Source organism: Rattus norvegicus, chromosome 2 (assembly GCF_021556685.1).
Source record: "Rattus norvegicus strain SHRSP/BbbUtx chromosome 2, alternate assembly SHRSP_T2T, whole genome shotgun sequence".
Taxonomy (NCBI): domain Eukaryota; kingdom Metazoa; phylum Chordata; class Mammalia; order Rodentia; family Muridae; genus Rattus; species Rattus norvegicus.
The window spans coordinates 27440144-27453685 of NC_141535.1; the positions used below are offsets into that span (position 1 = coordinate 27440144).

Sequence of the window (13542 nt, forward strand, 5' to 3'; positions counted from 1 at the left end):
AAATTATTAAAAGTTATTTATTGTTAATTATTTGTAGCAGGCCTGATGTGCTACAATACTTACATTTTGAAAGGAAAGATGCCTATCCCATGGTTTTATAATAGACAGCTTTTCTCTTTTTCTCTCCCTCTTTCTTTAATTTGCTGTGTGTGATTCCAATTAGTACAGTTAAGGAAAGAACTTTTCTAAAATCCAGCATTCAATGGAAGTATAAGGAGATGTTTCCTAATAAAGCCCTGAAGGAATTTTAGTGATGACCATCTGCTCTCAAAGTAGGTGTATTAGCTGGTACTGTGACAAACTGCCGGACAGAAAGACTTTCAAGAAGACAGATCTCTTTGGCTCTTGTAGTGAGAGCATAAGTCTGTCGTGGTGGAAACCATGGCAGCAAGGTTGGGTAGGATCTGCTTCTGGGTCTATGGTCAGGCAGTAGACAGAAATGCTTGCCTGGGCTCCTCCAGTCAGATAGGTGTCCTTCCTCAGTTGGCCCAGGTGTCTCCCAGGTGGCTAATCCCCTCCAGTTGACGGTGAACAGTTGTCATCATGGTAGGGAAGGTTGTTTTAATCAGTAAACCAAAGGAGGAAGCCAGCTTAAGCTAGAGTTCACAGTGCTTCCACTCAAGGGAAAAGTGCTCATGGCTGACCACAGATGGTGAATGCCAAAATCCCAGGACTTGGGGTTGGGGCAGAAGGCTTACAGGTTCTGGGCAAACCTGTGCTACCCAGTGAGAAGCTGTGAGGGTGAGTGTTCAGGATTGAAGGGGAAGGCACGTGATGTCTGTTACTGGTAGGGATGTCATGTACTGACACAGCCAAGAAAAGTAACTGGAAAATTCCAAATGGAGTTATAAAGTCACCAAGAGGGTCACAGATGGACGGTTTAGGTTAAAGAGTAAAAACAAAACTCATATACTCCTTGTAAGAGGAAAGTGCTTACATATTCAGGGCATGAGGCCGACCGCCATGGCATGGAGCTCTCAACAGCAAGACCAGACGATCCCAGATCTGAGCTAACCTGCACTGTGTACTGAGACCCTGTCTCCTTGCTCCCAAAAACGTTACGTATTATATGACTGGTTATTCTTGTTTTCTGTTACTAAAATATTTTAATGTACACCTGCAGAAATAGAGTGAAGTGATGAGGAGGCATGGTTTGACTTTCCTGAGACAAGGCTTCTCTGTGTAGCCCTGGCTGTCCTGGAACTCACTCTGTAGACCAGGCGGGCCTCTGCCTCCCAAGAACTAGGATTAAAGGTGTGTGTCACCACTGCCCAGCAAAGTAAAGTGTCAATGCTGCGTTGAGGCATTCACTCCATAACTTCACCTCTTCTGACTGTGTGGTATCTTCTAACGTTTATGTTGTTTACATAATAACTTAGGGCAAGCACATGGCGTGAGTATTGGCTTGTTCTCTAAAAGCAGTAGTGACCGTTCTCACCAACTCCTGTTGTCCTCCCATGTGCCCAGGTCAGTACACCTGTCTTCGTGCCCACAAAAACACATGAGCTGCTTCACCGCATGCGTGGGAAAGGACTGGCTGCCCACTACTGCTTCCCAAGACAGCCTTGCATCTTCGGTGACAAGATGGTCTCTGTACAGATAACCCTGACCAATACTTCCGATGGGAAGATAGAGAACATCCACGTAGGCGGGAAGAAGCTTGCTGTGGGCGTGCAGATGCACGTCTTCCATCCCATAGGTAATGCCAAGTCTTACTGGAACCTCGCTTGCTAAACACTTTCACTGTTAAAGCAGAGTTTTCGAACAAGATAAAATACAGAATCATCTACTACCTGTGAGAGTGCCCAGTGTGTGTGTGTTGGTGGGTGACTGGGTCTTCCCCAGGATCCTACCCCTGGACAATATTCCCAGCCACTTTTTAAAACCTGAATCTATCACATCAAACAAGTGTTTCTTCTCCCTTAGTGAATCGGGTCTCAGTGTCAGAACCCTGGTATGATGAGGGGCGGGTCTGCCCTGTCTGCATCACCTCCCCTCACCCCTGCTGCTCAGCTTTCTCCCCCACCTCTTCGTAGGTAACGTAAAGAGTCTGTCTTTTTGAACATAGTGCCTCTCATGGCTCCAGACCCTTTCATGTTCCTTCTACATCCATGAATTGAGAAGTAAAGAGTCCCAGGATGAATACGTTCTATTGTCCTCCTGTGTGTGTCTTTTTTTTTTTTTCGGAGCTGGGAACCGAACCCAGGGCCTTGCGCTCGCTAGGCAAGCGTTCTACCGCTGAGCTAAATCCCCAACCCCATGTGTCCTCCTGTTCACACACAGGATACTGAACATCCTTTGCTGTGTGCTCATAGTTACCTGTGGCTTTAAATATCCTTGATCTGTTACCGCCATTTACAGTCAAGATGTGTCCATGCTCAAAACACAGAAGGGGAACCTTGCTTCTCTTTGCATGAAGTACAAGGTGCAGTGGCAGCGGCCCCTGTCCCGCATGCAGGAGGCAGCTTCACTGGGCCTACAGCTCCCACACATGCCCTGCCCAGATGCCCAGCACAGGGTCAGGCCTTCTGCTGTACCCTTGACAGTTTTAAGTATTTTCAGAAAACATTTTGTTTTTACGAGTGAACACAATCTTAAGGATTAGTTGGAAGAAGCTTCAGACAGAACATCTCTGGAAAGGATGGTGTGAGTTTTGTGATCTGGGGTGTGTATGAAGCCCTGATTATGACCCCAACAGCCTCACATAAACCCTACCTGAAGTGGAGGCAGGAGGGTCAGAAGTTCAAGGTTACCTTCAGTTATACGAGGGCATTCTTAGCTACTCGGACTCTATCTAAAAGAAACAGAAAGGGAAGTAGATTTCTGGCGTGGTAGCCTTGAAATATCAGCTCTGTTTTCTGACATATGAAGGGAATAAAGGTCTTGGCGCAGGATGAAGTCAGGGAGTTTTCCCTCCTCACTTAACTGTGCATGGCTGTTCTGGTTTTCCCTATCCCAGCCCTGGCTTTGTGAGACACCATGCTTTGTGTGTGTAATATTATTTTACAAGAGAAATGACAGCTTCTAGTGTAAAGTCTAGTAGACTTTCATAAGCAACCAAAGTAACGCAGAGTTACTGAATACCAGGATTTCATACTTGATAATTAAGAGAACTTAAACAGTGTACTCTATTCTAATTTTTACTGGATTAATTTGCATTATTTGATATATTGCCAAGGAATTACAGAATATACCAATTTGTGATCTTTTTTCTTTTCACTGCTTGCAATCTAGCCCTTTTACCTAGTTTAAAAATTAGTTTAGTTAAGCAGTGTCGAGTAGCTGATGTATGGGTTGTCTGGGCTGGAAATGTTATCCAAAGGTTAAAACAGTAGAACAGTATTAATGCTTCCTTTGGCCGGCATAATGAGTTGATGAGTTGACCTTTTATTGGCCTATGTAGAATAGAAGAAATAAATACAATAAATTTCATAGTGTGACGTTAATTTGGCATTAAAATATGAACACCGTTGCCTTAGTACTACTTGTACGCATTTTGTTCTGAGGAAAATTCTTATGGCTACAATATTTCATTCATTTTGGGAGCATTGATTGGATGCTTTTAAGATAGAGTTTTTTTCCATGTGTGTAACACGACCCAGACCCTACCACAATAGATTACAGCCAGTTACAGTGTGCAGTGTATCTAATCACCCTCGAAAATCATCTCACGGACACAAAACCACAAATTGTGTTTTCATGTTTTTGTGAAAAATAAAAGGGACTTGAGATGTTTTATTCATTAAATGTGTGCCCATCTTAAAGGGTCAGAAATAGTATTCCTAATCTGCAGTCTGTTATATACTGCCCCAACATCTCTGATAGTATTCCTGGTCTGCAGTCTGTTATATACTGCCCCAACATCTCTGATAGTATTCCTGGTCTGCAGTCTGTTATATACTGCCCCAACATCTCTGATAGTATTCCTGGTCTGCAGTCTGTTATATACTGCCCCAACATCTCTGATAGTATTCCTGGTCTGCAGTCTGTTATATACTGCCCCAACATCTCTGATAGTATTCCTGGTCTGCAGTCTGTTATATACTGCCCCAACATCTCTGATAGTATTCCTGGTCTGCAGTCTGTTATATACTGCCCTAACATCTCTGGATTTGCCCTTCTTTTAGCAGGGAGCTGGATTTCCCATAGGAATATTATTTGCCTAGTTTTCCAAAGACATTAAGAAGACAAAGGATTGATGTGGGGGTTGGGGGGAGGGCAATAAGGATTCACATTAGACCATTTCCAGTGTACAACAGCAAGTTCAGAAACAGTGTCCAAGTATTATAAAATCCATTATATGAATGATTTTATGCTGATCATTTTGTTCTTGAAGCATTCACGTAGTAAAACATGCCATTGATCATGCACTGTCCTCCAGAATTAGCACAGCACTAAGCCTCAGGCTCATTATCCTAACACTCAAAGCAGAGTCGAGCAGTGTCAGGACACTAGCAATATGTACAAGGCGAAGGATATGACTTAGGAATGCAGTCGTGCTCGGGAGGTGACAGAATTGCTAACCTCTGGGATGTAGGATAGAAAGAAGACCAAACCTTGGTGTTTATAGTACAGAAAATGGCGTTAGGGATTCAGTAAAGGATGACTGGGCTATGGCTCAGAAGTAGAGTTCCTTCTTACCTGGGCTCCGTCTTCTGCACGGGAAGGAGAGAAGAGTAGCCTTACTCTGTGAGAAGAGAACAGCCTTAATCGGTGCTATGATAGTGTGCAGCTTTCTAGAAAAGATGGTCGAAGACTTGATATTTTGTGAGCATGCATGTGTGTGGTTGCTTGTGTGTGTGTGTGTGTGTGTGTGTGTGTGTGTGTGTGTGTGTGTGTGGTTGCATATGAGAGAGAGAGAGAGAGAGATTGAGATTGATTTTGATTATAGATCATGACAGAAAAGGGACATTGGTGGGAAGATTTCTTAAGAACTGTCTTGGTTGATTTTCTGTTACTGTGCTAAGGTCCCACAACCAAAGCATCTATAAAACACAACATTTAATTTGGGGTTCACAGTACCAGAGGATAGTAGACTCCATGACCATCGTGGCAGGGAGCATGGTAGCAGATGGGCAGGCAGTGGGGCTGGGAATTCACATCTCATCCCCACATTAAGGTAGGGGCAGAAAGAGAGAAAGGGCTAACGGTAATGATGGCATGGGCTTTTGAAACCAAGTCTCAGTCCCAGGGACACACCTCCTAATCCTTCCCAAATAGTTCTACCAAGAAGAGACAAGGTATTCAAGTATGAGAGCCTATGGGGACCATTCTCAGTCAAATAACCACACCAGGGAATGCTGAGGACATTAATAGTAGTGGAATTCATGTGACATAGAAACAGGAGAGAGGACTGTTGGAAGGATTGAGGTGGAGGCACAGCTGCAAGGGGAAGGCAGTTAGATGAGCCCCTATATGACGTGATCCACGAGAATGCTGTGAAACCCACCACTGATGGAGTAGCTTAAACAGTGAACTCTAAGAATAAGGGAGAGTCTCAAACCCATAGATTTGTGTCCAGCGCCGAGTTCTCAGAGTTACCGTCGTGAGTTGGTAATTCCCTTTAATATTCTTAGTGCACCTCTCCTCAGAGTGGTAATTAAGTCTGTCTTTGGCATGAATGGCCTGAGTGTTCATTCAGTGGTTCCCTTACCGCTTTCTCCTGTCCTCCATGTTTTAATGTGTAAATTACCCTCTTTCTTAGAGTCTCTGGAGCCTGAGGGATCCGTTACTGTCTCGATGGGTATTGACTTCTGTGATTCTACACAGACGGCCAGTTTTCAGCTGTGGTAAGTTCAGTTGCTCTGCTTGTATTGTCTGTATAGGACTAAGGATGGAAAGTGGTCTTTCAGACGCCTTTTCTGTAAGACAAAGCGTTTACGCACACATGTATACTACCATGGACACGCTGGTACTCACGCGCTGTGTACTGCGTGGGCGTTCTTAGTATTTCTGAGATGCCTGCCTAGACAGTGTACCAGGCAAAAAAGGCTATTACTAGGGTTTTTTTTTTTTTTAATTTTAATAATATAATTTTAGAAAATCCAGGAGAAATGAACAGTTTGATAATATCACTGAGTAGCTCAGGGCAGGCATCTTCTAGGACAGGCTGTCATTTTGAGACACAGTGAGTTTCTTGAGTAGAATATCACTGATTCTGAGCCTTTTCTAAAACATTTTCCTCCTTTTATGTTACTTTTGAAAAGCGCTTGAGGACATTTACAAAGTTGACTGAAATGTCATAACCGCGAGTTATTGGAGTCCTTCTAGACTCAGACTTCTGCTCCTGTAGGGTGTGTAGACGCTGATGGACCCCGAGGCCATTGGGAAGCCAGAGCAAACCAAGGGCGGCTCAGAACCGCCATCCTTGTTTTGTTTTCTGATGTAGGGTCTATCTTGTTTTTTAAGTGAAAGTTACTTGTTTGTTTGTTTGTTTGTTTGTTTGTTTGTTTGTTTTTAAATATGAGGTATTTTATGTATCTCAGTTTTAGCCAGTTTAAGATAGAATTTGTCAGGATTTAAATTTTGCAAGTCAGGACCAAAACGTTTTAAAGTAAATGTATAGAAGTGTACCAAACCTTTCTTTGTCGTTTTCCAAGAGACTCGGGCCCAGCGTTACCTCTGTCGCTGCCAAGAGCGGGCAGTGAGGACCACAAGCGTGCGGCAGGCACATCGATTTTATGCAGATCACCACCTTTATGTTTTGGGAGGTCTGTTTATTAGTGAGATATAAAAACTGATTACTTTTCCCCAGCACTGTCTAGTAATTGTTTATTATTTTTCTATTAGACAGACAACACAGATCAATACGACTGAGCACAGCTATGAGTAACACTACTCTAAATAGATTTGCCTCCAGCACCAGAGCGGTGTCATTTTAGTGATTTCGACAATGTGAGCCCAATGACAGACCAAAATTAAAACCTAAAATATTCCTTTATCTTTCCAATTTACAATCAATTGTGTTGTTATTTTTCCATTTTTTACTAAAAGTCACAAGGACTTTTTTATAGTTTCTTGGACCACATTTGCACTTTGTCTCCTACAGCTAACCAACACCTTCTAGGGAGAGATACACACTGTCGTGCTTGATGCGTTTTGTTTGTTTGTTTTTACTAAGTTACTTTGTATTTCATCTTGCACGAGAGCATGCTAGATCAAAAATTATCTTTTGTGCGTTCCGAAAAGAGCACTTTGTCTTGCATCAAGTGTCATTGACCCTGAAGCAGCGTAATCACAATTACTCACTTTCTTAATTGGCCTGCCCAAAATCAGAAAATGGAAACCGATCGGCAGTGCTTCAATCAATACCTCCATTGGAGTGCTCGTGGGGGAGGGCGATGGTGGTGACGTGGAGATCAATCGGCCTTAGGTGCCAGTCACTGCTGCGCCTTTTGCATAGTAAGTGTCGCCTTGGCTTAGTGGTGCACTGGAACAGTCCTGGCAGAGGAGGAGGAGGAGGAGGAGGAGGACGAGGAGGAGGAGGAGGAGGAGGAGGGAGAGGAGGAGGGAGAGGAGGAGGAGGACAAAGAGGAGGAGGAGGAGGAAGAGGAGGAGGAGGACAAAGAGGAGGAGGAGGAGGACAAAGAGGAGGAGGAGGAAGAGGAGGAAGAGGAGGAGGAGGAGGAGGAGGAGGGAGAGGAGGAGGAGGACAAAGAGGAGGAGGAGGAGGAGGAGCAGGAGGAGGAGGAGGAGGAGGAGGAGGGAGAAGAGGAGGAGGACAAAGAGGAGGAGGACAAAGAGGAGGAGGAGGAGGAAGAGGAGGAGGAGGAGGACAAAGAGGAGGAGGAGGAAGAGGAGGAAGAGGAGGAGGAGGAAGAGGAGGATGAGGAAGAGGAGGAGGAGGAAGAGGAGGAGGAGGAGGAGGGAGAGGAGGAGGACAAAGAGGAGGAGGAGGAAGAGGAGGAAGAGGAGGAGGAGGAAGAGGAGGAAGAGGAGGAGGAGGAGGAGGAAGAAGAGGAGGAGGAGGAGGGGGGAGAGGAGGAGGAGGAAGAGGAGGAGGGGGGAGAGGAGGGAGAAGAGGAGGAGGAGGAAGAAGAGGAGGAGGAGGAGGGAGAGGAGGAAGAGGAGGAGGAAGAGGGAGAGGAGGAGGAGGAAGAGGAGGAAGAAGAGGAGGGAGAGGAAGAGGAGGGAGAGGAGGAGGAGGAGGAGGAAGAGGAGGAAGAAGAGGGTGAGAATGGCTGCCATGGCTGTTTTATTTCGTCTGGAGTACATTATATAAGTCAGCGTATAAACGTTGATGAGAGCATATTTGATACAAGCCCTGGAGTGCTGCTGCTGTCCTCGGACTAACTGTCGTCACAGTAAGATGGGCTGATGGAGTAGGAGCACGACTATACATGGTCTTACATATTTTATAACCGCTCCCGCTACTTTGCATTTTAAAGCACTGCCCAATTAATTTCTTAGTTAAAATCCTCAAATATTAATACCCATAGATCTAGCTCTTTAAAGTGAATACTGCATGAACAGACCCCTGTCTTGGGGGTGAGTGGGTTAGACTGTCACAAATAATACATTATGGCTTAAGTTAACTACAAAACATCATTCGTGTCCACTGTTTTTTGTTCAAAATCCACTAAAAAGAAAAATCCATCCTTTGAAAGTCGAGCAGAGTCAGGAGATAGTTGTACACACCTTTAGTCCCAGCGCTTGGGAAGCAGAGGCGGGTGGAACTCAGAACTCAAGATCAGCCTGGTCTATTGAGTGAGGTCCAGGACAGCCAGGACTGCACAATGAAACCCTCTTGAAAAGCTGGAGCAGCCTTGGAGGGCCTGTGGATCTGTGTCTTGCTTTAACAGTGTTTTGGAAGAAACAGGCCCAGGGACTCCCACTTATTAACTTCCAAGCTGCCTTACAAGTCTCTCTAGTCACAGCCTCCAGGACCATCTGCTGGCTAGGACCAGCCAGCACCGGCTCTTTGCAGTTAGCCCCATACTCTGGATCAGCTGTGACCTCTCAGATCCATCAGAAGTATTCCACAGAATTATCTGCCGTGAACTGCCCGGCCAACCTGCACCTGCAGCCTCCTACACCTACCTCTCTCTGGCCTTCTGTTTTGATCGGGATGGCTTTGGAGGGCATAGGCCACTTCTTCCACGAATTAGCTGAGGAGAAGTGTGAGGGCACGAGCATCTCCTCAAGTTCAGAACGATCGAGGGGGCTGTGCACTCTTCCAGGATGTGCAGAATCCATCTTGCTGCCTTGACTGTGGAGAAAAACCTGAGCCAGGCCCTCTTGGGTGTGCGTGTCCTGAGTTCTGCCCGCACAGACCCTCATCTCTGTGACTTCTTGGAAAGTCACTTCCTGGTTAAGGAGGTGAAGCTCATCAAGAAGATGGGCAACCACCTGTGGGCTGGCAGGGCCACAACTAGCGCAGACTGGTGCGCCCCAGGCATCTCTGGGTGAGTATCTCTTTGAGCGCCTCACTCAAGCACCACTAGGAGACCTCTGCGCCTTCCAAGGGCTCCCTCCTCTGCTCTACACCAGCGGCCTCAGGACCCCCACCTGAACGAACCTCTGAAGACACTAGGTAGCTTTGTAACCGCCCTGGAGCCAGTAAAAATAAAGCTTTTTGGAACAGAAAAAAAGAAGGAGGGGGAGGAGGAGAAGGAGAGAAGAGGAGGAGGAGGAAGGAGAGGAGGAGGAGAAAGAAAGAAAAGAAAAACTAAAGAAGATTAATTGATTAAGATGGGTGCAGAAATAGAGGCAGAGACAGAGCGAGAGGAGAGAGTACCATTGGCTGACCAACCAGAAATTACAAATAATTATTAGTCATTAGAAACAAATAGGAACAGATGAATGCTTAGTGAGAAAATGAAGACCATGGAACGAAACACCCCTGTAAGAGGCACCTGTAACAGCACAGACTGATGTGACGGGCATGGAGCCCAGAGTGGGTGTGTGCAAAGGAAACACCCCTGTAAGAGACACCCGTAACAGCACAGACTGATGTGACGGGCATGGAGCCCAGAGTGGGTGTGTGCAAAGGAAACACCCCTGTAAGAGACACTTGTAACAGCACAAACTGATGTGACGGGTATGGAGCCCAGAGTGGGTGTGTGCAAAGGAAAGTGAGGAGGGTTGAGGAAGCCATTGAGGAGTCAAAGAGCTACGGATCCAGCCTCTGACTGGATCACCTCACTGCTGTAGCAGACATAATCTGAGGCTGAAGGATGCCACTGCAGAAATATCAAGGCCGCCTACCTGAGAGAGAATGACGTGGAAACTCGAGGAAAGGATTAAGTATATGCTTTTCTGATGGCTGGACTAGAAAAAGAATAATTGGACACAAATAATGTTTGGTGCAGTCTTAGAACAGAGTGTAAGTTACAGACTTTTAAAGCATGGACTGTATAGAAACGTTATAACTAGTAGGGAAATTGACAAAGCTTCAGTGTGCTTACACATCAGAAACTGTACCCAGCTGAATCTATAGATAGCCATAAAGTTAGTTTTAATAATTCAGTTACTGGGGTTGGGGATTTAGCTCAATGGTAGAGCGCTTGCCTAGTAAGCGCAAGACCCTGGGTTCGGTTCTCAGCTCCGAAAAAAAGAAAAAAATAATTCAGTTACCAAAATATGTGGGATCCCCCCACCCCACCAGAGTTCCTGAGTAGCACACCACAGGAGCTGTCTACAGTAGAAAACCTGAGCTGCTGTGATTAAAGAAAAGGGAGACAAAGACTTGAAAGGGAACATAAAAGATGAGATTTTCAGAAATATAAAATAGCGCTATGTATAATTTTTAGTATGTTGGGATGATGTATGGAGTTAATTTTTTCATAGAAAAATATGAATGAGATTAAAAGGCTAACTGTAGTAGAATTTCACAGAAAGTATTTCTATTACTAAAATTTTTTAGAGCAAACAAGAAATCACCATATGGCTATGTCCCTCGTGTCAAGACCCCCCCCCCCCAGGATAACCGATAAGCGAGTACATCACATGGGTGGTGAATTCACTGACTAGCCACACACGTTATCCACACTTTTCAGAGACATCCTCTCTAAGTCAGGAGGGACTAAGAGATACCCTCAAAACTGTTCACATTCTAGTGGAGGTTCAAGCCGACACAGAACGACAACCAAAAGCAGAACATTGTAGGATAATTGGCTCCCAACATCTTGAATCAAGAGAAAATCCATATAATGCATTTTTAAGGTTGTTAATAGACGTTTAGAGCAGGCAGTGCAACTTTCTTAACAGTCTTAAAAGAATATACAAACAAAATATTTTAAATTGTGAGAGAAGTGATATTAAGAAGAAATATACCCTGGTCTTCAGTGAAAGCCCAGCTATTCATCAGGCAAATGCACTTGAGTGTGTCTTTCTCTACCTCAGTATGGCGCCTGGGTCCCGTGCCAGGAAGGCTTTCAGGGAATTCAGCACATTTCTAAAATGCAAGCAAAATGTAGAAGGGTAAGATGTAAGGTCAAAATGCTTTCTAAATGAAGAAATGTCTTTTTAAAATGTTGAAGTATTAAGGCACAAGAATATTTCATTGGCATTGATACAGGGACCAGCAAAACAAAACTTGAGAATTTAGAAATTGTGTCACGGGGGCTCTTGGGTTACTTACAGGAGGACACCCTCTGTAAATAGTGTGGATTGTGCCTCGGGAAGCAGAGACCTTCCTCCACAGATCATTCCTGAGTAAATTAAAGATTGTATCTTTAAAGCTATAAACATATTTAAATAGAGAAATATTCTTAGATTATTTGTGGGCAAAAGTCTTAAAAGCAAGTTATATCCAGAAAAAATACAAAGGCATATGATTTTATTAAAAATGTAAAATTTCTTTATGGAAAAGAAACAGGAGGTTAGGGATTTAGCTCAGTGGTAGAGCACTTGCCTAGCAAGCGCAAGGCCCTGGGTTCGGTCCCCAGCTCCGAAAAAAAGAAAAAAGAGAAAAAAAAAAAGAAAAAAGAAAAAAGAAATAGTAGGAACCGTGAACATGAGTAGAAAGCAGGCAAGTTCTGTAGGCTGGATATATGAGCATTCTTGTTCTGTGACTAAGGCCCCACTGGAGACTATGAAGAGGAGACATGGGCAGTTTATAAGGGAGGAAGGCTGGAGACAGCACCCACATGGTGGCTCACAGCCATCTGTCTGTAACTCCAGTTCTAGGGACCAGACACCCTTAAGCTGTATGTACATTCATGGAGGCAAATATAAAGCGTTTTTTTTTTTTTTTTAAAGAAAATATGCAAGTATCAGGTGAGCGTATAAAAATGTATATCATGGCTACTCTTAGGGAATAAAAATTGAGATGTTTCACCTATCACTGACAAAATTCCAAAATAATTTTAATATGTGACATTGGTAAGAAAGGCAGAGAAAAGTGTGTATTCCTTGTGTATCATTTATGAACCTTAAACTGGCTTAACTTTATTAGAACATTTTGACATTGTCTAGTGCTAACTATAAATTGTTTGTACTTGAGTATTTTCATCTTTAGAGGATGAAGCTCAGAGACATGTTTGTGTTTGTTTAGAGAAAGATCTATGATACATCTGGATCGCATATGTAAGTTTTAAGTCCCTATGATGCATGGTCCTGGATGTTTTATGTCAAGTAATAGTTAAAACTACCTCTGAGGGGCTATTGCTCTCCTTAGACAAGGACAATGAGTCTCGGGTTCAGTAAGCAGCCTGTGTGCTCCATCTCCGTTACTTAGAAAATTTACCAAATTGGATCATAGGCATCTGTGAAATGGGGTTGAACATAGTCGTATATGCATCACAGCTAACCATACGACAGATGAAATCGTACCTTACAGGAGATTGTGCCATCCTGTTCTGTGTAGCTCAGCTGTACGGAGCTGTCTTGATAATGCTACTTCACGGGTCTTGTGACACAGACTTGTCACATCTGTCTTGCCAGGCCTTACCAATGCCGAGATATATCTGAGCAGAAACGGACATAGGGATTTCCCCATGGTACACCAGAGGAGATAAGAAGAGAAGGGGAAAGATAGAAGTATCTGTGACCAGGGAGATACTGAGCTTGGTCTAGAACCCACATAAAAGTGGAAGGCAAGAACCCACTCCATAAAGTAATCTTCTGATACACTGCATACACACAAATACGTCATACATACACTTAAATATTTTAATTATGTTTAAAGGAAAAGAGTAGCTGTAAAGAGAGTGAAACGATCAGAAAAAAAGGTAAAATGATAGGAAAGAAGAATTGAAGGACACCCTGGAGACTGGCAGAAATGAAAGAAACGTTTGTCCAAATACGAAGGCGCTTCTTCTCTTCTCATGTTAACAAAGCCATGCCTGGAAGACTGGTTTAGTGTGTCTGAGGCTGTCATTCTCCTGTGCGATATAGAAGCCCATCTGTGGCTTCACCGTCAGGGCTTAAAATATTATTGCTGTAAGAACTCGGACTGTTCTCAGCATTGCCAAGCTGGTGGCCTCTGCCTTTCTGTGTCATGTGCCAATTCACTTAGGATGGACTTTGTGTCTTCATGGCCCCATGAGGGCTGCTCTAACTCAAGCTCCTGTCTATGTTCTTGTGCCTCCTCCTTACCCC

At 44.2% G+C, this 13542-nt stretch overlaps 1 protein-coding gene across 5 annotated transcripts in view; it reads left to right on the top strand.

Moving 5' to 3' along the window:
• Ap3b1 (adaptor related protein complex 3 subunit beta 1) overlaps positions 1 to 13542 on the top strand; it is a 200184-nt gene that overhangs the window by 163310 nt on the left and 23332 nt on the right. For all 5 annotated transcript variants that reach the window (XM_087621633.1, NM_001429216.1, XM_087621631.1 and 2 more), the window contains 2 exons: positions 1468 to 1699; positions 5705 to 5789. In XM_087621633.1, the coding sequence (XP_087477759.1) occupies positions 1468 to 1699; positions 5705 to 5789 (317 nt within the window). The remainder of the gene's footprint in view (positions 1 to 1467; positions 1700 to 5704; positions 5790 to 13542) is intronic.